General features: G+C 56.0%; 1 protein-coding gene across 9 annotated transcripts in view; it reads right to left on the bottom strand.

Moving 5' to 3' along the window:
• The window catches only part of PLEKHG5 (pleckstrin homology and RhoGEF domain containing G5), a 113,755-nt gene that overhangs the window by 26,015 nt on the left and 65,619 nt on the right, over positions 1–22,121 (bottom strand). Inside the window, exons 1-2 of one of the 9 annotated variants that reach the window (XM_043499942.1) lie at positions 20,730–20,856; positions 15,488–15,584 (exon numbers count right to left, since the gene is read on the bottom strand). The exons of 2 other annotated variants lie outside the window; for them this stretch is intronic. Coding sequence is in view for 1 of the 7 variants with exons in the window: in XM_038376850.2 (XP_038232778.1) it covers positions 20,340–20,420 (81 nt within the window). In the remaining 6 variants the exon portion in view is untranslated. Of the gene's footprint in view, positions 1–740; positions 1,142–1,316; positions 1,531–15,487; positions 15,585–18,905; positions 19,472–20,339; positions 20,643–20,729; positions 20,857–22,121 lie in introns of those variants that run through there. 6 more of the 9 variants (XM_043499944.1, XM_043499943.1, XM_038376853.2 and 3 more) reach the window with 6 other exon arrangements.

The raw sequence follows: 22,121 nt of genomic DNA on the forward strand, positions 1-22,121 counted from the left end.
CCAGACACCTTCCCTGGCATACCCCCCATGCCATCCCCGTAGGGACCCCAGGCTATGACTAGAATGGGCTCCAGCTACCCCCCTCCCATGCCCGGGGGGCAGGCAGCCAGGCACAGCCCAGAAGCGGTTCTAACCCACAGAGAGGGTACGGGGACAAATTGGTCCAGATCCTGGGCCTGGCAATGAGAGTGGAACTCAAAGGCCCATGTGGCTGGCACCTACTGCCACTCCCAAGGGAAGGAGCATCACGCCCTAGTGGAGCAGGGTGGCAGGTCTGGGGCCAACCAGCCCTGCTTACTAGGAGCCACACCTGGGAGAGGTCAGGTGATTTCCCAACAAAGATGGGCAGGAAACTGCAGCAAAGGGGGAGTGTGCACGGAACAAGTCAGCGCTAGCCGAGTCTCCTGGGAGTTAGGTAGGGACTGGGAGTGGCCTGCCAAAGGCCCTGCGAGACACCTTGTTTGGGGTGGGCTGATGGACGGACTTGGTTCTGGGATTTGGAGTTAGATTTGGGGTTTATTTTATATTAATCAACCCAGCCCCCCAAGGATGGGTATTTTTGACCACAAAATCCTGGGTGAAGTTTTATTTGACGAGTCCAAGGAGGAAACTGAGGCAGGCTGCCTGTAGCATGACCCGAAGGGACGCTCAGGAGGCCCATTTACACCAAGCTACAGGAGCTTTCTGGGCATCTCCAGTTAGTCGTCTCAGCTCCGTCTGCCCCCGCAGCCTACACTCACACGAAGCCTCTCCCAGGGTCAGGTCGGGCTGGGCCAGGCCAGGCCACCTGCAACCAGCATGGGAGATCAGGGCACAGCTCAGCCCTCCGCTCACAGGCCAGCAGGGACCACAGGCAAAGGGAACTTTTCTCTCTCACACAGTCAAATCTCCCGAGCCGTTAGAAACTGCCCGTCCATACGGCACCAAGCAAAGGCTTGGGCCGTCCCCAGGGCACTGAGCCTGAGACAGAGAGACAGACAGAGGAGCAGGGCATGGGCTGTCCCTCTGCAGAGACTACTGCCTCCTGTAGCCACTGGGCTAGGAAGTGATGCTGCCTGGTTTCTGCCCCCTCTCTCCGAGCCCCTGCTCCGCTCAGCACTAGAGAGTGAGACTAAGGAGCCATCCCCACGGCCCAGCATCCCTGGAAGGAGAAATGTGATCAGAGGATGGGAAGGAGGCAGACGGGCTCTTGCTGGGAAAAGAAGTGCTGGCCCATCGCACTCTTGTCCTACCCATCTCACCCCTCAGCACAGACCCCAGCCCCTAGCCCTGCCTAGAGCTCAGCACACTCCTGCTACCCGCCCCACCATACTCACGGCTCCCAGCTGCTGGGCCAGGCACCCCCCATGCTGCCGGCTGGACGAAGCCCTAGATCACCAGCCTCGCTTTCCTGGGCCGATAGCTATTGTATCCCATACACCCAGCATGCAGAAGCAGCGGCCGGCTCGCTCTGGAAGCTGCTTTGTGTTTGAAATATCGGTGTCCCCATAGCAGGACTAAGGAAACAAGTGTCTGCAGCGAAACAATGCTCGCGAGCCGACCCATTTCCTCCGATTGTGCGCTGGGCCCGAGCCTCCTTCGGGCCACTACACGTCACAGCAAGAGGGGTTATTTTTAAACACACGGCTGAGGCCTGACCATGCTGCACAGTCCGGGTCCCTCGGGGCCAGTGCTCACTTGTCTGTCAGCTATGGAGCAGAGGCTTTCCCTGAGCTCCAGGACTCACTGCAGCCCACCCCACACCCACCCCGCTCTGCTCCCGAGCCCAGCACATGGCAGCTAACATGCTCAACATGCACCTGGGCTCAGACCCAGGGACTCCTCTATGCGAGGACCCTCCTGCCGGGGGCTGTCCAGCGAGCATCCAACCCTCCTTGGGGAAGCCCCATGCTGGGTGTCAGGACTGGCCCAGCCCTACTGTCCCCCCATTCAACAGAGACAAGCCAGCCCAACCTGCGCACATGGCATCTCTACTGCCCTGGGGAGTGGGATCTCTCCCTGCCCCTGCCCTCCCCACAGGTACCAGAGCAGCAGGAACAGGCTCTCCTCCACTGGCCACAGCCTGGACAGCTCCAGCAGCACACAGGCATTTCATGCCAGGGCATCCCACAGCGGAGCAAGGTGCACGAAGGGCTCAGGCCTGCACGCTGGGCGACGGACTCATAGTGCTGAGCTCCCTCTTCCTGCCAGCAGCTGCAGGAACAGCCTCAGCGGCTGCAGCCAAGAGAAGCCGTTAGCACACAACTCAGAGTCTGCGGGCAAGGTCAGGCTGTCTGCGCAATCCCCGCCCAGCCCAGACAGCAGCGACAGGCATAGGATATGGCTGGCAAGCCCCCAAGCACCTCCAGTCCCGGGCACTGCCCGAGAGACCGGTGTAGGGAGGCAGGCTGCAAGGGGCTGTGCAGAACATGGCCTGTGCTCATGGCTGGGGGACCCAGCAGCACCCTGTGCCCATGGAGTTAATCCCTGGCATGCTGGTATATCCCACAGAGCTGCTCAGAAGAGAATCTGGTGGAGGGAGAGACTGGGCCAGGGGCCTGCCTGCAACAGGGCCAGGGGTCACCCTTTGGGCTCGGTGCCAGGTCTGAGACATGCAGTCAGGGCTTAATCTGTGCCAGGGCTAGGCAGGGCTGAGCCCTGCGGGGCACCTCTAGGCTTGCTGCATTCGTAATGAGCCCTGGCACCTCTTTCATTACAAATGAACCACTGCCTGCAGCTATGGCCAGTGCTGCGCGCCGGCGGAGGGACCCCTCCCCATGCAGGGCTGGTCTGAGCCCCTGCAGCCCAGTTACCTGCACAGCAAGGAGGTCCCCACTGCAACCAGCTTGCTCCCCTCCCCCACCCCAAGCTCATCTGGGGGATCCCCCAACAGGCCTTGGGAGTGCCACCAGCTTTCATTTCACGAGAATTCACAAGAGAGCTGCAGGATTTTCACCATTCTTCACTACAACATGCAGATTTGACACCTGGGGGAGAGGAGTCAGGCAGTCAGAGGTGGAGTCTGCCTACGTTCATGGCCACTCAAGATGTTTTTGGCCTCAGAGCCATTTGCGCTGGGGCTCCCATCATGACAGCTGGAGAAGGTGACACACAGCGAGGGAGACAGGCCCAAGCAGGGGCCGGACAGAGGACACGTATGGCCCTTGGGAACACGCAGGATAGCAGGAATGCTCAGTCCCATCTTCCTGAGGCAGGACTCCCCAGGGGGAAGCAGAGGGGGCCTGTGAGTCTATGCAGTGAGGCAGGGGAAGAGTCCACCCCACACACCTCCAACCCCACCCCGACTTCCTGCCCTCCTTCTGATCCCGTAGGTTCCTACCCCACTCCCAACCCTCCTGCTGACATCAGGGCTGAGGTGCTTTCACGAGTCCAGAGGCTGGTGCATCGTGTCTGCTCCCTTCTGTGGCACCACTGCCTGGAGCATCCCCTGGGCTTCCTGGACTATCTGGGTGTGCGACTCAGTGCTGGCCAGTCCAGAGAGCCCTGTCCCAGCAGGAGCTGCACCGTGCTCTCTACTGGGAGCTGCCTTCCTAAGGACCAAGCTGGGCCATGCCAGGAGCCTTCCTCAGGGTTGGGCTGATGGGCAGGCCGTGCTGAGCTGGGCCAGGCCAGGACCCATCTTCCCCAGGCAGGCACGAAGCCACATGGAGCTGGGCCAAGCCAGCAGCAGTCTCCCCCAGGCTGGATTGGAAGGTGGAGCCGTACCGAGCAGAGCCAGGCCAAAAGCAGTCTCCCCAGGCTAGGCCGGAGGGGAACAGTGCTGAGCTGGTCTGGGTTATGATTCAACTTCCTGAAGTCTCTTCCTTCAGCATGAACATCTGTTCCCACAAGTTCTCCTTTCCAGGCTCTTCCAAAGCTCAGAGCCTTCCCCAGGCTCGGCCAGTGGCAAGCAGCCCCATGCTGAGTGGGGCTGGAGAATGAGCTCTCCTGGCCTGCACTCCCATGGGTGTAGCCTGAGCCTTCCCACACAGCTCCAATCTGCTCCCATGCCCTGAACGCCAGCTCCCCTGCTTCCCATCCTCCGTCAGCGCACCAGGGTGGCACTCAGTTCTGGGGAGGTGCAGTCACAGAGCAGAAAGCACTAGGCTATCTCGGAGGTCAGTGCAGGCAGCTCACAGGATGCTCCCTGCAGCACACTCAGTCCCACCGGGGTCAAACCCAGGGCCCTGCATTCACTGCACTCCAGTGACGATGGGCTCATAGCAAAGGGACACAGGCCAATGACGGGCTCAGAAGGGCTGTGGGTACCACTCCTGGGCCCATGATCACCCCATGGTGCCACAGAGCCCACTGCTGCAGAGTGCAGATCCACTTTGAGAGGTGCTGCCATGTCCAGAGAGCAACAGGTCTAAGGAGGGAGGTGGAAGGGGGTGCAGAGCACTGTCCTGCACCAGGACAGCCACTAGCCCACTGAGCCAGAGGCTGAGCCGGGGTTAGTAGTCCCGCAGCACCTGGACCTGGTTCCCAACACCACACTGGGGCTCTGGGGTGGGGCACGTCTCTCCTCACCGAGGCAGGCAGTGCAGCAGGATCTCTGAGGACACCTCGTCCCCAGCTCACATGACTGGTGAGAGACTAGCCGAGCAGCTCTGCACAGTCTCCTGGGACAAGCCAGTCAGATGGCCTCTGCGGCCAAGGGCCTCTTCCGCTGCAAGCACACCTGCACTACCTGCTCCCATGCACCGCCTGTGCAGGGACTGGGAGCGCCTCTCCAGGGTAACTCCAGCGACCCACATGCACCCAAACCAGCGACCACATGCACCCAAACTCGCTCCCAGACGGGCCCACAGCCTGAAGCCAATGGCCCCAGAGTCGGACTGTGAGTCACTTAAACTTCAGCCCTGGTAGTTTCAGACAAAAAGACCAAGCTACATACTGTGGTGACCAGCTCTGAGCCTTGGGCAGGTCTCCGATGCTAAAGCCAGAGAAAAGCAGCACTAGAGAAAGAGATCACAGAACTGGGGCCTGCAACCAAATGTTCAACACAAGTCCCTATTCCAGCTGAGTCCACCCGAAAGCCACACAATTCAATGTAAATGTGTGCACCCAGACCAGAGACTGCCGGCCATACTGACAGGGCGGGGGACTCCACCCCAGGAAGCAGCGATTCTGAAAAGATTGGGGAGGCGGGATAATCAGCCGAACATGAGCTCCCCGTGGGACGCTGTGGCCAGAAGAGTTAATGCGACCCTGGGATGCAGAAACAGGAATCTCAAGTAGGAGCAGAGAGGTGATTTGACCTCTGAATTCAGCACTTGTGTGACACTGCTGGAATAGTGAGTCCAGGTCTGGGATTCAAGATGGATGTTGATAAATTGGAGAGGGGTCAGAGAAAAGCCACAAGAATGATTAGAGGATTACAAACCTTGTCTTGTGGTGACAGACTCAAGGAGCTCCGTCTATATCGCTTGACAAAGAGAGGGCTAAGAGTTGACTTTGATCACAGTCTATACATATCTACCGTGGGAAACAGAAATTTGATAATGGGCTCTTCAGACTAGCAGAGAAAGCTGTAACACAGTCCAATGGCTGGAAGTTGAAGCTGGACACAATCAGACTGGAAATAAAGGTGTAATTTTTTACCAGTGAGAGCAATTAATCAGTGGAACAATTGACCAAGGGCCATGGTGGATTCCTCATCACTGGCCATTTTTAACTCAAGACAGGATGTTTTTCTAAATGATCTGCTCTAGGAATTGCGTTGGGGCAGGTCCCTGGCCGGGCTATCCAAAAGGTCAGACTAGAGGGTCACAATGGTCTCTTCTGGCCTTGGGGTCAATGACATCTCAGAAGCATCAGAGCCTGGAGTTAGCTAAATGGTATCCACAGGCTGCTGACAGGTTTCAGAGTAGCAGCCATGTTAGTCTGTATTCGCAAAAAGAAAAGGAATACTTGTGGCACCTTAGAGACTAACAAATTTATTTGAGCATAAGCTTTCGGATCCGATGAAGTGAGCTGTAGCTCATGAAAGCTTATGCTCAAATAAATTTGTTAGTCTCTAAGGTGCCACAAGTACTCCTTTTCTTTTTACAGGCTGCTGAGCGTCCTGTGCCCTGCTGGACCAGCCTGGCCCACAAATGCAGCTCCCAGCAGGAGGTGCTGGATGTAAAACACCCCTCTTGGATGGTCTGTACACGGTGTTTGCACCAATTTGGGGGAGGAACCAGTTAAATTGATGCAAAAGCCATGTGTAGACTAGGCCTGATTGGTCCCTTGGAGACCAGCTGGAAAAGAAGTAAGCTAGGCCAACGCTCATCAGTCAAAATGCCATGCAATACAGAGCATGGGTGCAAACAGAGCTCCCAATCTGGGTCCCCACGCATTCAAAGCCATAAGGGGTCGGCAGCTCTTCCTTACTGAACAGTTCTGTTCTTATGATGAACCCTTGCAAATAAAGAGCAGGGGACTTGCCTCAGGAGCTCATCACATGCTGTCTGGTGCGGGGCTGGGTTGTGAGCACATCAGCACAGTGGAAACCACAAGCACAGAGGCCCAGCTGGGCTGCTGATCTGGTACTTTTCCCTGGTGGCTGCATTTTATACTTCAGAATGTAAGATTTCATTCATAAAAAATGAAGACTAAAGCTCTCAAGGTTGTATAGACAACCTTCAAAATGTGAACTGAATACAAACTAACCCAGCCATATCTGCAGAAAGCCTACTATGAGAACTGCCTCTGTTTGCCTCAGTGTTCATTCTGAAGACTAATGATGGCTATTATAATGTCAAAATTGTTAACTCTTTCTCTGCTGATTGACGCAAGAAAGGACAATCACTGTAAGAAGATCTACACAATGAAAATCTACATGATTTTGGCATCATGAATGGGTGGAGCTTGGATAGTGGGCAGAGCCTGGGAGAGTACCACCATTTACTTTTCCCCCCCCAATCTGATGCCAGGGTCACTGGCTTGTGAGTGTTCACACCAGTTACCTGCCCATATACACAGAGTTACACCGGGGGCTGATGCACACACCCATACACACACAGCTCACCTGGAGGTCACCTGGTGATACACACAGGGTTTTCTGCACACACACACACGGTTATTGGTGTGCATGCTCAGGGATCTCCTGCCCCTGTAGCCTGCTCAGGGCAGCACTGGGGGTTTGAAGTAGCAAGAGGAAACCTGGACATGGATAAAGCACAGGACTCCTGGGTGATATTCCAGGCTCTGCCACAAATATCTTGTGTGCCCCTAGGGAAGTCATTTAAACATTCTGCCAAAAGGGGACCATTCCCACAGCACCCCCTGCCCATGGCAGCTTCATTCATTAATGCACAGAGCGTTCTGAGCTCCTGGATGGAAGTGAGCAGAGACTGGCAGAAGCTTCTCCTTATCTAACTCCCCACTTCCATCCACAGCTCAAAGCCCAGGTGCAGCCCTAGGAGGTAGTTTAGCCATTGCAGATCTGGGTATGTAGCTCTGTGCCTTCCCCTCATCCCTGCCACAACTTTCCACAATCCAAAGTCCCCCAGACACAGCCAGGCTCTCTGCCATGCAGCCACATGGTTCTCATAGAGTGGACCAAAAAAAAAAATCATCTGTCTGTCAGATGTAAGACCCGGGATGCGCCTGCAACTGCTGCCAACTTCCCAACACAACACAATCTCCATGTTCTAGGATGTCCCCAAGAGCCAGGCCAGGCATCTGGCTGGAATCATCAGAGTCAAGGGGAGTCAGCCTAGCAAGCAGCTAGGAAGCCACATTAGTCTTGATTGGGCTGACAGTTTGGAGGCCAGGGAACATGCAATATTTGCAGCATTGAACGTCTCCACCCAGATGGAAAGGAGTCAGGGAGGAAGATGGCCAGCTGTAGGAAGTGAATGTGAGTTTGAGTGTGGCTGGGATGTCTCTTCAGGGCCCCCCCCACACACACACACACAGAGGAGGTGATGGGAGCACACAGGTGTCCCCTCCAGCCAAGAGGGTGGAGAGCACGGATCTGGCACAGTTCACGGCAAGTCTAAGTCCTCTGAAACTCAGAGGCAGCACAAACCCCGCCTGGCTGAAGCAGGGGGAATGAAGCAGCAGCAGCTCCAGCTCATTGCTGAATTTTTAAAGCTCGCAGCAACTAGGAAACCTAATGCCAGTTGCCCATGGCCCGAGCAGCAGGAGCAACCGAGTATCCTTTGCCAAGGCAGACTCAGGGCCCATGGAAAGACAAACCACTAATCCCCTGGCTCCAGACTCACCTCTGGCCACAGCAGCCAACAACAAATGCTGCACCTTCAGCTCAGCCAGCAGCGACCACCCCACAGGGAAGCTCCATGATCCACAGGGCCGCCTGTCTCTTCCAGAGCCGGAGACTTTCCCGCAGTCCCCCGAGCGAGCCAGACAGCCTGTGTCCTCCGTGCAAACCCCACTGACTCATCTCTCCGGGAGGGTTGGGTGGAATCTCAGCCATGACAGAATGGTGACTAAGCAGGTGAGGCACCTCTTGGATTTGAAATGAGTAAGATTTTCTGTGTGCTCTCCATCTGCTCTTCCTTGTTTGCCCAGACAGGCTTCAATTCCCAGGCCCACAGCACAGACTAGGTACGGTACTCTCGCTGCATGTGGGGGTGTCTCTGTCTCTCCCTCCACGCCCTTCGCTGCTCCAGCTCTTCATCCCTCTCACCCCTGTCAACCTGCACTCGCAGCTAGAACTTAAGCCTCCCAGGCTCCTGCAAAGCTACACCTCCTCCAAGGAGAGCTATGGCATCAGTAACTACCCTGTGAACATCGGGTTTCTGACACACTCATCTGCATACTATGGTCAAACCTGCAGCACAGCCGCATGCATGGCAAGTGTCTGGTTTGCTGTGCAGTCTGAACGTGGCACCCGCTCCTAGACTCCACTGAGTGGGATCTGGTTACTCCTCGGTTCATGGCCTCTGTGTACAAACACCCAGCGTGTTCATGCCCCAGAGAACTGGGGTGTGCTATAGACTTCCAGGATCTAATTTGGATATGGATAGAGCCCTTTTTAATGTTTTTAATCAAGTAAATACTAATGGAAACTGCGTGATCATGGGAGACTTTAACTTCCCAGATATAGACTGGAGGACCAGCGCTAGTAATAATAATAGGGCTCAGATTTTCCTAGATGCGATAGCTGATGGATTCCTTCATCAAGTAGTTGCTGAACCGACTAGAGGGGATGCCATTTTAGATTTAATTTTGGTAATTAGCGAGGACCTCATAGAAGAAATGGTTGTAGGGGACAATCTTGGCTCAAGTGATCATGAGCTAATTCAGTTCAAACTAAATGGAAGGATTAACAAAAATAAACCTGCAACTAGAGTTTTTGATTTCAAAAGGGCTGACTTTCAAAAATTAAGGAAATTAGTTAGGGAAGTGGATTGGACTGAAGAACTTATGGATCTAAAGGTAGAGGAGGCCTGGGATTACTTTAAATGAAAGCTGCAGAAGCTATCGGAAGCCTGTATCCCAAGAAAGGGGAAAAAATTCATAGGAAGGAGTTGTAGACCAAGCTGGATGAGCAAGCATCTTAGAGAGGTGATTAAGAAGAAGCAGAAAGCATACAGGAAGTGGAAGATGGGAGGGATCAGCAAGGAAAGCTACCTAATTGAGGTCAGAACATGTAGGGATAAAGTGAGACAGGCTAAAAGTCGAGTAGAGTTGGACCTTGCAAAGGGAATTAAAACCAATAGTAAAAGGTTCGATAGCCATATAAATAAGAAGAAAACTAAGAAAGAAGAAGTGGGGCCGCTAAACACTGAGGATGGAGTGGAGGTTAAAGACAATCTAGGCATGGCCCAATATCTAAACAAATACTTTGCCTCAGTCTTTAATAAGGCTAAAGAGGATTTTAGGGATAATTGTAGCATGACAAATGGGAATGAGGATATGGAGGTAGATATTACCATATCTGAGGTAGAAACGAAACTGAAACAGCTTTATGGGACTAAATTGGGGGGCCCAGATAATCTTCATCCAAGAATATTAAAGGAATTGGCACCTGAAATTGCAAGCCCATTAGCAAGAATTTTTAATGAATCTGTAAACTCAGGAGTTGTACCAAATGATTGGAGAATTGCTAATATAGTTCCTATTTTTAAGAAAGGAAAAAAAAGTGATCCAGGTAACTACAGGCCAGTTAGTTTGACATCTGTAGTATGCAAGGTTCTGGAAAAAATTTTGAAGGAGAAATTAGTTAAGGACATTGAAGTCAATGGTAAATGGGACAAAATACAACATGGTTTTACAAAAGGTAGGTCATGCCAAACCAACCTAATCTCCTTTTTTGAAAAAGTAACAGATTTTTTAGATAAAGGAAACGCAGTGGATCTAATTTACCTAGATTTCAGTAAGGCATTTGATACCGTGCCACATGGGGAATTATTAGTTAAATTGGAGAAGATGGGGATCAATATGAACATCAAAAGGTGGATAAGGAATTGGTTAAAGGGGAGACTGCAACGGGTACTACTGAAAGGCGAACTGTCAAGTTGGAGTGAGGATACCAGTGGAGTTCCTCAGGGATCGGTTTTGGGACCAATCTTATTTAATCTTTTTATTACTGACCTTGGCACAAAAAGTGGGAGTGTGCTAATAAAGTTTGCAGATGATACAAAGCTGGGAGGTATTGCCAATTCAGAGAAGGATCGGGATATTATACAGGAGGATCTGGATGACCTTGTAAACTGGAGTAATAGTAATAGGATGAAATTTAATAGTGAGAAGTGTAAGGTTATGCATTTAGGGATTAATAACAAGAATTTTAGTTATAAACTGGGGACGCATCAATTAGAAGTAACGGAAGAGGAGAAGGACCTTGGAGTATTGGTCGATCATAGGATGACTATGAGCTGCCAATGTGATATGGCTGTGAAAAAAGCTAATGCGGTTTTGGGATGCATCAGGAGAGGCATTTCCAGTAGGGATAAGGAGGTTTTAGTACCATTATACAAGGCACTGGTGAGACCTCACCTGGAATACTGTGTGCAGTTCTGGTCTCCCATGTTTAAAAAGGATGAATTCAAACTGGAGCAGGTACAGAGAAGGGCTACTAGGATGATCCGAGGAATGGAAAACTTGTCTTATGAAAGGAGACTCAAGGAGCTTGGCTTGTTTAGCCTAACCAAAAGAAGGTTGAGGGGAGATATGATTGCTCTCTATAAATATATCAGAGGGATAAATACAGGAGAGGAAGAGGAATTATTTAAGCTCAGCACCAATGTGGACACAAGAACAAATGGGTATAAACTGGCCACCAGGAAGTTTAGACTTGAAATTAGACGAAGGTTTTTAACCATCAGAGGAGTGAAGTTTTGGAATAACCTTCCAAGGGAAGCAGTGGGGGCAAAAGATCTATCTGTCTTTAAGATTCTACTTGATAAGTTTATGGAGGAGATGGTATGATGGGATAATGGGATTTTGGTAAGTAATTGATCTTTAAATATTCAGGGTAAATAGGACTAATCCCCTGAGATGGGATATTAGATGGATGGGATCTGAGTTACCCAGGAAAGAATTTTCTGTAGTATCTGGCTGGTGAATCTTGCCCATATGCTCAGGGTTTAGCTGATCGCCATATTTGGGGTCGGGAAGGAATTTTCCTCCAGGGCAGATTGGAAGAGGCCCTGGAAGTTTTTCGCCTTCCTCTGTAGCATGGGGCATGGGTGACTTGAGGGAGGCTTCTCTGTTCCTTGAAGTCTTTAAACCATGATATGAGGACTTCAATAGCTCAGACATAGGTGAGGTTTTTCGCAGGAGAGGGTGGGTGAGATTCTGTGGTCTGTGTTGTGCAGGAGGTCGGACTAGATAATCAGAATGGTCCCTTCTGACCTTAGTATCTATGAATCTATGAATCTATAACTGACAGCCTCACCAATGACCCCGAGGGGAGCGATTTCGCCAGAGGAAGTTGAAGTCGCCTCACTTCGCACTGGCCCTGAGCCTGCTCCCAGTCGGCTGCAGACGTATGGCCCGAAGGAAGAGGTTACAGCCAGAACTCACAATCCCGCCTCACTGAACCCTCTCACTCCACTGCACAGCAAGGACTGAATGAGAGGCTGCAGGGAGCTCGCTGGGCACCCCCGCAGTATAGTCCCCAGCTCACAGCCCGGTAACTTGAACCAGCCGGAGAGGGGAAAATGTAAACTGAGCCCATTTTGTGAGGATTGTACTGGCCTTTGCACAGTCCATTCGACTAACTGATCTGGAGCCCCCCAATCGTTAGTGAGGGGTCCGTTATGGGAGCAAGGACTGCATGTGCATTTGATTCAGGCCACGGTCTCCTAACAGTGGACATGAGTGCAGGCGATTGAGCCTCACTGCTAATGCACCCGCTGCTCATTTTACCCTGACACCTGGGCAGAAGCAGAGAGCTGCTCCGCTCTAGTTAGACAGACACGTGTGGAGACAATTCGCTCTTGTTGCTGGGCCTTCTAGGGTTTAGTTAGTAAAGGCCAAACAACTGAATTTTAAAGACCACCAATATGGGGAAGACACCAGAGAAATAAAAATCTATGAGGAAGAGGTAACTGATTTTTGACAAAATTATGTCACCTGCAGCCTCTCTGAGCCTGGTATGTGCTGGGCATTCCCCCTTCAGCCCCTCTTTGCAGTTAGATTTAGCTGCTCCACCAATGCGTCACACACTGCCGACGATCACCAAGGCACTGCCACTGCCAACACTCCGCTCCCTGTGGTCGGTACGCAATGGGATCTGTCTGGGAAGTCCCCACAGTTGGAGACCACATCAATACACCACTGCCAGAAGGAAGCCACATACCAGCAAACCCCGGCCCCAGCAGCCAGAACCACACCCCCACCCCAGCACAGAGCTCACCCAGCTCCTGGGGCCCTTGGAAAGCAAACCCTGAATTGTATAATGCAAACGTGCAAAGCCAGTGGGAGCCACCTGGACCTTCACATGAATTCTCCCTTTCGGCTCACAGACCTAGCCCGACAGAGCTTAGGTGGGAGCCCCTGGCTGGAGCCCCAACGGGAGATCATCCACCTCCTCTCCCAGGGACCCATTTCTCTCTCAGTTGTGCAGGCTCCCTGCCCACCCCCCGCCTTTCCGCTAGCTGCTGCACCAAGCTTTCCCCAGTGCTGGCACAGGAACTGTTCTCCCAGCAGAGCCCCGTGGTTGCTGCAGACGCTTGCACTGGCTCTCCTTCCAGTCAGCACACTGCCTCCGAGAGCTGGGAGCACACAAGGGTTCATGGGATGCCAGGCTGGGGGGCAGGGAGACTTGTTCGTTCCCTGATAATGCAGCATTATTCCAGCTGTGCCTCGTCCCTGGGCGCTGGGGAGTCACCCTGAACTCACTAAGCACTGACCTGTTTCTAAGAGGGGAGGGAAGTTGGACATGAAACCCACCCTGCCCTCCCTCACCTCCTGTCACTCACCTTGCTCTGCAGGACACCCCGAGCCCACGAGACTCCCCTCCCTGAAGCTCCTACAGCCTTTGGGGAGCAGGGCACTGGCTGCCCCAGCAGGGAGGTGGCTGCAAGAACAGCAGCAGCAAGGCCCTCTGCTTGCCTTCCTTCTGCACCCTCCTGTGCCAGCGGGCAGCAGCTCACCTGCACCCCAGGGCTGCACCAGCACACCCAGCAGAGGGATCAGGAAACGTCAGCTGGCGTATCTCTCTTGCCAAGGCCTTTCGCGATTCTCCCTTCTGTCCACAGAGCAGCTTGGCAGCCCTGAATGCAGCCCAGCACAACGGTCGGGAATCCTTGTGGAGCGGCCCCTCCGAGAGATGCCCCCCGGAGGCCAGGCCCCATCGCAGTGCCTAGACCTGCCCCTCCAGCAACTAACCAGCCACTGGAATTCAGCCTTTCACGCCCCAGCAGGAGCCTCACATAGCCATTGCCATGCGCAGGGCAGCTGCTGCACATGGTGCTAAGGGCCAGGCCAGCCGCTGTGAGACCAGCCAGACAGGGGCAGCAGGAATCACCTCGCCCCACACACCCACGCAGCAAAGCCAAAGCCCAGCTGCGCCCCACTGCCACAGTCTCAGCGCGGCCCAGTGGTTCAGAATGGGAGCCAGGACTCCTGGGTAAGCTCTGGGAGGAGTGTGCTTTGGTGGTTACAGCAGAGGCTGGGAAACGGGCACATGGGCTTGGGGCCTACACTGGGTACTCCCCTGCCCCCCCTTCTCCCGCCCCGAGGCTCAGCATCCCCAGCTGGAAGATGTGGGTGATTTCACACCTGGGCTGGAGGCTTTGCTGATTAACGCCCACGGAGCTCGCCCAGCTGCTGGACAGTGCTGACAGGTTACACACAGGGCAGCCCTCGACTCTAGGCCACGCCTGCCCCTCTCAGAGCAGCACCCCTTGCGGGAGCTCTGCGGGTTCCTCTGGGACTCGAGGGTAGAAGCAGGGCCATCTAGCCCACCAGCTGTGGGTTTCACCCCAGCCCAATCCTCTCACCCTCCATCAGTGCTGCCCCAGAGTTGCTCAGCAGTAACTGTGCCTGTGGGGCTGAGCCAAGCTGGGGCTGCCCCTGCTGCAGAGACACAGAGAAAGTAGTTCACATGGGTCGAGGGGGACCTGTGCCCTGCTGAGCTCTGCAGCCGTCTGCCCCCCTGGTACCTGTATCACTGTCTCCCATGCGGCTAGACGCAAACAAGCCTATATGCTTGGGAGCATCTGGATTCTTGCCATGGGCAGCCTGCTCTGCGAGTCCGTCACGGCCTCCTGGCGTGCCAGGGCCTACTCCCACTGCTAGTCATCCGGAGACCGGAGCGGGTGGTGGCTGTGGCAGGTAGCAGCAGCCCCTCCTTGGCCCTGAGGGGCTGTGCTGTGGGGGGAGAAACGTGCCGCTGTAAGCAAAGGCAGGTTCCCAGAGGGGGGCTCTCCCCAGGGACAAGCCCCTGTGGCCAGCAGCGTCAGGAGGGGAGCCTGTGCCATGGACTCGGTGGGAGCTACCCTCATTAGGGAACAGGGACGCAGCAGGCCTGCAGCTGCCTAGATGTTCGAGGACACGGACTCTAGCTTCGGCCAGGCCCCTCCATGCCCACAGATCAGCAGCCCCATTGCTGGGCACGCTCAGGCCTCTGTACCTAGCCAGCCTTGGACACAGGCCTCTGAAAGAGAGCCCCGCAGAGCAAGGACCCTGAGCATCTGACACCACAGCCCCTCAAGGCCAGGATCCCGAGGTCCTGCTCGGGGGCCTGCCCCAGAACCCCGGGCAGAGCCCAGACACGCTCGTTAGTCCCTGTTCTCTCTGAGTCACCACAGGTGTGTTGTAACCGATACCGCAGGCCAGCTGGCTCGAGCTGAATTATAAACCCGCAGCAGGACAGCTGGGGCTGGGAAGCACCTGTCCCAAGAGGCGCTCAGCTCCGGCCTCTGGAGGCTCCCCCACTGCTCCGTGTGGCCTGAACTGCTCTGGGAAGGAGCTCCACGGTGCTGGCATGGGGCAGCTGGCCAGGTGTGTCTGTGCCAGGCTGCTGAGCGGCTTCTGTGGGCCTCAGCCCAGCTGTGTTCATTGGGACAAAGCAGCTTGCCCCACCTCTGATAGCACTTACCACCCGTCCTTCCCTGCTGAAGGGCTCAGTCAGCTTGTGTCCCTGCCTCCTGGGGGTGCAGCAGCTGGGCAGGTTTGGCTCTCTGCCGGAGCATCCTCTAAGGCAGAAAGAACGAACCCCAGATAGGTTACAACTGACCCCAGGGCTCAGCCAGGCCCCTGCTCAGGAGAGATTCGGCCCCCCTCCTCTCCACCCCAAGGAGAGGCCAGACACAGCCTGAGGATGGCTGGCAAGGCAGCCCCAGATAGCAGTGCTGGCCAGAAGCAGAGACAGTACAGGGGGCAGGCTTCACACCACCAGTGCAGTTATGTCCTGAGCTACAGCACCCCACTGTGCCTCGCCTGCCCCCAGTGCAACCCCCTCCTCTAGGGACCAACTGGGCTTTGTACAGGCAGGGACTATGCAAATCCTCAAACTTCTCTCCCCTCCCCATCAATCTGGACTCAGCTGACGGAATCAATCCGAGTTCTATTCACTGGCTGTGCCCTGAGCTCCCAGCCGTGGGGTGTGTGTCCTCCCATCCCTGTGGGTGCCTGGGGAGGGACGTGGCTGGAGCCCAGGCTGGGCCTTGCAGAGCCCAGGCTCCCCAGCCTTGAACCAGCATGTGCCCCTGCGGGGCTCCATCCCTGAGGGCTGGATGCACTTGGCCTGGCTAGCTGAAGGCAGCCCTGTGTCTCTCTGCCAGTGCCCCTTTGATGCACTCCGGGGAAGTGGCCACTGCACAGGGTGGTCAGTAGAAATCCCCTGCACGGCCACTCCCTCCCCCTCACTCCGGCCCAGCAGTCCCTGGCCTGTACCCAAGCACATGGGCACTTTCATCTCAGCGCCAAGTTCACGAGTTACACAGAGCGCCCCAGCCAGCAAGGGCTGGGGGCACCGCTACCCAGAGCTCTGCATGCAGCACAGCCAAGCAGCTGGTACTCCCTGGCCCCAAGCAGAGCTGCTGACTGCTCAGCCAGGCGTCTGGGTGTCGGGAGCAGCACTCCTGCTCCTGCCAGCCACCTGCAGCTTGGGTTGGCTCAGCGGCCAGCAAGCCACAGTGCAAGGGGAGCTCCCAGCAAGGCACCAGCTCTGCTCCTGCAGCTCTCAGGAGCCCCTCAAAGCGAGCAATCCATAGGTGGGTGCAGCAAGCAGCTCCCGGGGCAGTGAGAACACACAGGGAGCACAGAGAGACACCCACCACTGTGGCCTCAAGGGCACGGGGTCCAGCTGGACAAGGAAACTGCTGCTCCAGCCTAGGCTGACAGTATCCAGCCCTGTGGACAGCTGCAAAACAGATCAGGCTCTAGAGGCCCCAGTAGGCTGCTCTGCTGTGCGGGTGGCAGCTAGCCGTGTTCACCAACAACAGAACAAACCGGGCCCTCGGGCACCCTGCTGGGACTGCTCCATCTGACGGGGGGGTGGGGGGGCCTGGACGCCCAGCCACATTCACTCGTGCCAGCTGGGAATTTGAGATCGCAGCGCCAGCCTGCCCTCCAAGTGCCCATGTCAGCAGCTGTCACACTTTGTGCATGAATGACCCAGCACGCAGGAGGAGCCAAGGGGACCAAGCGAAGGGCCGAAGGGTAAACTGGCAGAGGGAGCACATGCCTGCCAAGGCCAAATCAAAGAGCCAGGGATGGGAAATAATCCCACTGCGTGTGAGTGGCTGATACCATAACCGGTGGTGGAAAGGCATGTGCAGATCTGTGCTACACGGAGAGAGAGGCATGCATGTCCCAGGGTGTCCCTCAGCACTGCTCTAGCCTTGGGTCCCCTCCATCCTTCCCCTCTGACATGCAGACAAGACACCATCTCCAGCTTCTGCACCAGTGAAGGAGAGCCGTGGATCCTCTCGGCACACAGTCCCTCGAGCCCGGCCCAGCTCCCTCCCCACACCGCAGGTCACAGCTGGAAGGAAGCTGCTCTGGAGCTTTGGCTGTGTGCAGGAAGTGCGGGGGAGGGATCGCCCCCATCCAGTCCCAGCACAGGGCTCGTCCCAGTGACCACAGATGCTGGGGGTCAGGAATGTCCCAGCAGAGGTAATCTGCAGTGACTCCTGCCTGTTCTCCCGGGGATTAAACACGCCGTGGTTGGGCTGCATGGACAGTTACGTCACACCAGGGACTGACCTTGGGCATTCAGCACGAGTCCCTTTGGAGGGGTGTGACGCAGCAGGGAGGGGGGGAGTGTTGACCTGGGAATGTGGCAGGGGAGTTTCACTGGGAATGGGATACCTGAGAGCCTGTAACCTGAGGGGGGAGAGGTAACACCTCTGCCCGGGAAACAGGACAAAGGCTGCAGGAGGGAGCCTGCTGGAAAGGTTTTGGTTTCAGTTTTGGGCTGGGTGGTGGAACACAGGGAACCCCAAGGTTGGGGTCTAAGCTCCCTGCCCTCAGAAGGACTTGACTGAGGGGTCGGGTTGTACCCACAAGCTCTGTTTTAGACTGTGTTCCTATTGTCCAATAAACCTTCTGTTTTACTGGCTGGCTGAGAGTCACAGTGATTCCCAGGAAGAGGGGTGCAGGGCCTGGCCTCCCCCACACTCCGTGACAGGGGTGCAGAGCACAGGTCAGGCCACTTAGGGCAGGGGGCCACCTCTGACTATTTACCAGTAGCCTGCATTCTGGGCATGCCCAGGGAGGCAGTGGGCGGGAGAGCACACTCCCAACTGGATCCTGTCTGTCTCTGAGCTGCACTGCATGGAAAATCTCCACGGGCAAGGTCTGCACAGTGGGGCTCGCACATCAGGCACTCTGGCTCGTGTGTAGCCTGTGCAGAAAGCAGCAGGCAGCAGAAGGCCGAGGCCTTAGGAGGCTCATCTGGGCACAGCATGGGGACCCGGAGCCTCTGGCCGCAGCATGCAGCAACCCCCATCGCTCCCCTCCCCCGGTTGTGGGAGGGGCTGTTGGCAAGAGCGACCCATCAGCGTCCAGGAATGCTTCAGTGTGCACTGTGGCTGTACTGTGCGAAGTCCCCCAAGGCAGTGGCAAAGCCTGAAATCTTGCATGAACCTGGGGGAACACACTACTGGCGGCTTTGCAGCAGAGGCTGGCTGTGCCGAGCTGGGCTCCAGGCAGAGGCTGCAGGCTCAGTGCCCTGCTCATGGGAAGCACGCTCCCTGTAGCTCCACAAGCATTGCCTTGCTTTACCCTAGTGCTGCTGCGTCTGCTGCTCACGTGGAACCGGCGCCAGCGGTTGCCAGCAGAGCAACTTAGAAACCAACCACTCAGGCCCCCTCACCACACAATATCCCAACAAGCAGGTCAGAATTGATCCCCAATAAACCAAATGCAGCTGGTCATCCGAACTGATCCATACACACCCTGCCCTCCCCGCCCAATTGCGAGCCTCTCTCATGCAGCCTGACTCTGCGTCAACGCTCTCCCCGCACACAAGATGTATGGCACTTCCCTCCTGATGCCAGCACACAACCCACCTTGCTAATTCCAGAGCTTCCTGAGGACCCCTGAACATGCCACTGCTGAGCGGCAAGAGCCAGTCATTGTGTTTGCTCCTTGAAACAAAACCTGTAAGGGAAAACCATTGGCACTGGCCTAGGGGCCAGGGTCTGGTCCAAAGAGCAGGAGCACCTTGCAACGACTGCCTCTTTCACAGTTCACCAGTCTCTGCATCAGACTTTTCCAGTGATAATGAGATTCATAAACTCCCTCCCTGGTGCTAAGGTAGTGGACCCCGTAGAGGGGGATGCAACCCAGGTCTGTGTAAGCAGATGCAGATATCCACGGGAGGTGGGGGTTGCAGTGGATGCAGCTGTGTGTCTGAGCTGTATGACTTGTCTCAGACCGCAAGCTCCTCGGGGAGACCAGAGCTCCGCGGTGCTACAGCCAGCCCAACTGTGACACTCACCAGCCCAACTGTCACCTTTTGCATCTCATCTCGAAGAACAGTCGGGAAAATGCCCCTGAACATCCAGCCGACCTGCCCAAGGTGCCTTATGCCACAACACACCAGGAGTGCTGGAGATGACCTGCCTGATAAACCCAAGCGCGGCCCAGGGAAGCTTTGTCCACAGCAGGCTAGAAAAATAAGGAGTCAGCTGTTGCCAAAGGTTCCGAGTCCAGCTGGAGCTAGCTGCAGCTTGTCATTTAAGTCAATTGTGCACTTGGAATCAGACCCCCTTGTTGCTAATTAGTCGGGAGGATCTGCTGAAAGGAAGGTGGAGAAGGGAAGGGGCAGTCTGGGGACCGGGGAGAGCCCTACGGAAACACAGTGTTTTAAAGCCATCCTGCTTTCCCACTTGCTCGGAGTTTGCTGTCACCGACTGCTGGCAGGAAGCAGCACATTGGTTTTATTCTCTGCAAAGGCTGGATTTCCAGTTATGGGGCTAAGGCAGGAGAATCCACAGCTCAGCCGATGGCAGCTCATCTGGCGGTTGCCCTGAATCCGCTGGACTGAACATATGTTTCACCCACATTTGAAGTCCCTCCCAGCCACAGCCTCCAGTGTTAATATTTACTGAGCCAGGGGTCCGTGCCCAGCGGTGGAGGCATTCAGCCCCATGGCTCTTGGGGGCCCCAGGCATTGAATCTAGTTGGTCACATTTCCTCAGCCCCAGCTTTGTGGTGTTAGCCAAGCCCCAGCTTACCCACCTGCCAGGGGAGGACAAGGACCCAGTGCCTAAGCCCTGGCTGCGGCATGTGTCAGAGGAGCTCCCTCCTGCATGGTGCGCCTTGACCCTGGAGCTGACCCGCTCTGTGTGCTGCCCAGGGATCGGCTGTGGCAGGGATGCCCCCAGCTCCAAGGACCCGCACTCTGCCCTTCCCACACGCCAGCCACTTGGGAACCCCACAGAAAGCCCCATGCTCCAGCCCCGAGAGGAGTGACTAGCACTGGCCATTCAGAGACTCACCAGTCCACTGGGATCCCTAGGGGGGAGCCCCTGACTCCTGCCCTCCGTGCAGGCCCTTGCCTCACTCGCTCTCTGCCTCATCACAGCCCTGTGCTTTGCAGCGTCTGGCAGGCAGCGCTCGGCTCGCTGCCAACACTGCGCTGTCCCCGGGCAGCTGAGCCCGTCTCCCCGCAGCACAGGGGCCAGGAGCAGGGCTGAGTCCGGAGCGCCGGGGGCCGGTACTGCACTGCAGCGGCTGGCGTCCCTGCATCCCCTCCCTCAGACGCACCCGGGCGTATGTGCAGGGGAAATCAGCGGAGACAAAAGCCATGCTAAAGCTGGCAGCCGGATAATTAGGGCGGTCGGACTCTACCACCCCCTCCCAGGAAGAGGCAGACAGCTGGAACGTACCATTCATCCACTGGCATCTGCCTGCAGCACAAAGACAGGGCAGGAAAGAGAGACAGGCCCGTGTCACACAGCGAAGTCAAGTCTGCCAAGCGGAGCAGCCCTGGGCCCGCTGGGTCTGGGAGAGACAGAAACGCAGAGAGAGCCCAGTGTGCATTGCCCAGAGCCACCCCGCCCCCACCTCCGGCTGCAGGCGGGGGAGTGCCGGACTCAAAACCCAAGGCCCTGGGCCAGACATCCCCTGCAGGGAACAGCAGCCACAGCCCTCTGGAGGGCATCCGCCCAGCACAGCGAGCGCTGTGGCTGGAGTCGGGGCAGAGGGCAGCAGGATGGGACACCCAGGCTTCCCCCGGCCCATTGCTGTTTGTGTGGCAGCAGCACCCAAAGGCCACAGCACACTAGGCATGGTGCACAGTGTTGGACTCCTTCAGCTTCAATCAGTCACTGGGGACGAGCCCAATCTCAAACCCAGCCCCAAAGCTTTTCCCCGGGCTCACAGCCAACTGCAGAGTTTCCAGCCACCCCCGGGGTCACAAGTCACCTGTTGTCCCAAACCCACACAAAGTTGGCTTGGAAATCAGGAGATTATCTTTAAAAACAAATGCTGGGGCTAGTCACATGACTTCTGGAGCCGAAGCTTTAAGTAAACCGCCACCGACTATCGAGCAACTTGTGCTGCAGTCTCAAGACCTGCCTCCCCCCGGCCGCCCCCTTGCACGCTGCCTGGTGTTATGACATGTCAATTACCTGGCTTCACGTTCCCTAGGCCAGCAACGGAGCGGCTGAGCCCGTGTTTGCGAAAGCCCCCCTCCCAGCCCGAACGGCAGCCCCGAGTGGCCCAACGGGGATGCAGCCCAGCTGCTGCACTTTTCACTGCCTGAGCTCTTCACAGGTACCCGCCACCTAATGCTCCCTGGTCCTATGGCACAGCTACCTTGTCATGAGGAGGCAACCAAAGCCCCCTGCTCCCAGCCCTGTGCTCAGCCACTAGGCTGGGGCTCTCTCCCCTCTCCATAGCACGGCCCCTGTCCCAGAGGGGACTCCCAGGTCCCCAGTCATCCAGACAGGTTCCCCCACCCCACTTAGTCTGGGATGGGCAGGAGAGCTGCGTCCCCAAGGCAGAAAGCCCCTGCACTGCCCCTGGAGATGCTGCCATGCCCATCACTACAAGGAGTAGGAAGCAGCTGAGGCTGGCTTGGTCAGTGAGTCCTGGGAGGCCCTGGGATTTTACAAGGGCACCAGAAGCGGCATCCAGGCTCATGCCCTGTCACACTGCAGTCGCCATCTGGGGGGAAGCAACCTGTGAGCGAGGGGCTCAATGCAGCTGGGCTGGGAGATCCCCACCCTCCTGCCCCACTGGAAGGCTGTGAAAAACCAGGCACACTGAGAGGAGAG

Source organism: Dermochelys coriacea, chromosome 18 (assembly GCF_009764565.3).
Source record: "Dermochelys coriacea isolate rDerCor1 chromosome 18, rDerCor1.pri.v4, whole genome shotgun sequence".
In the NCBI taxonomy this organism is placed as follows: Eukaryota; Metazoa; Chordata; order Testudines; family Dermochelyidae; genus Dermochelys; species Dermochelys coriacea.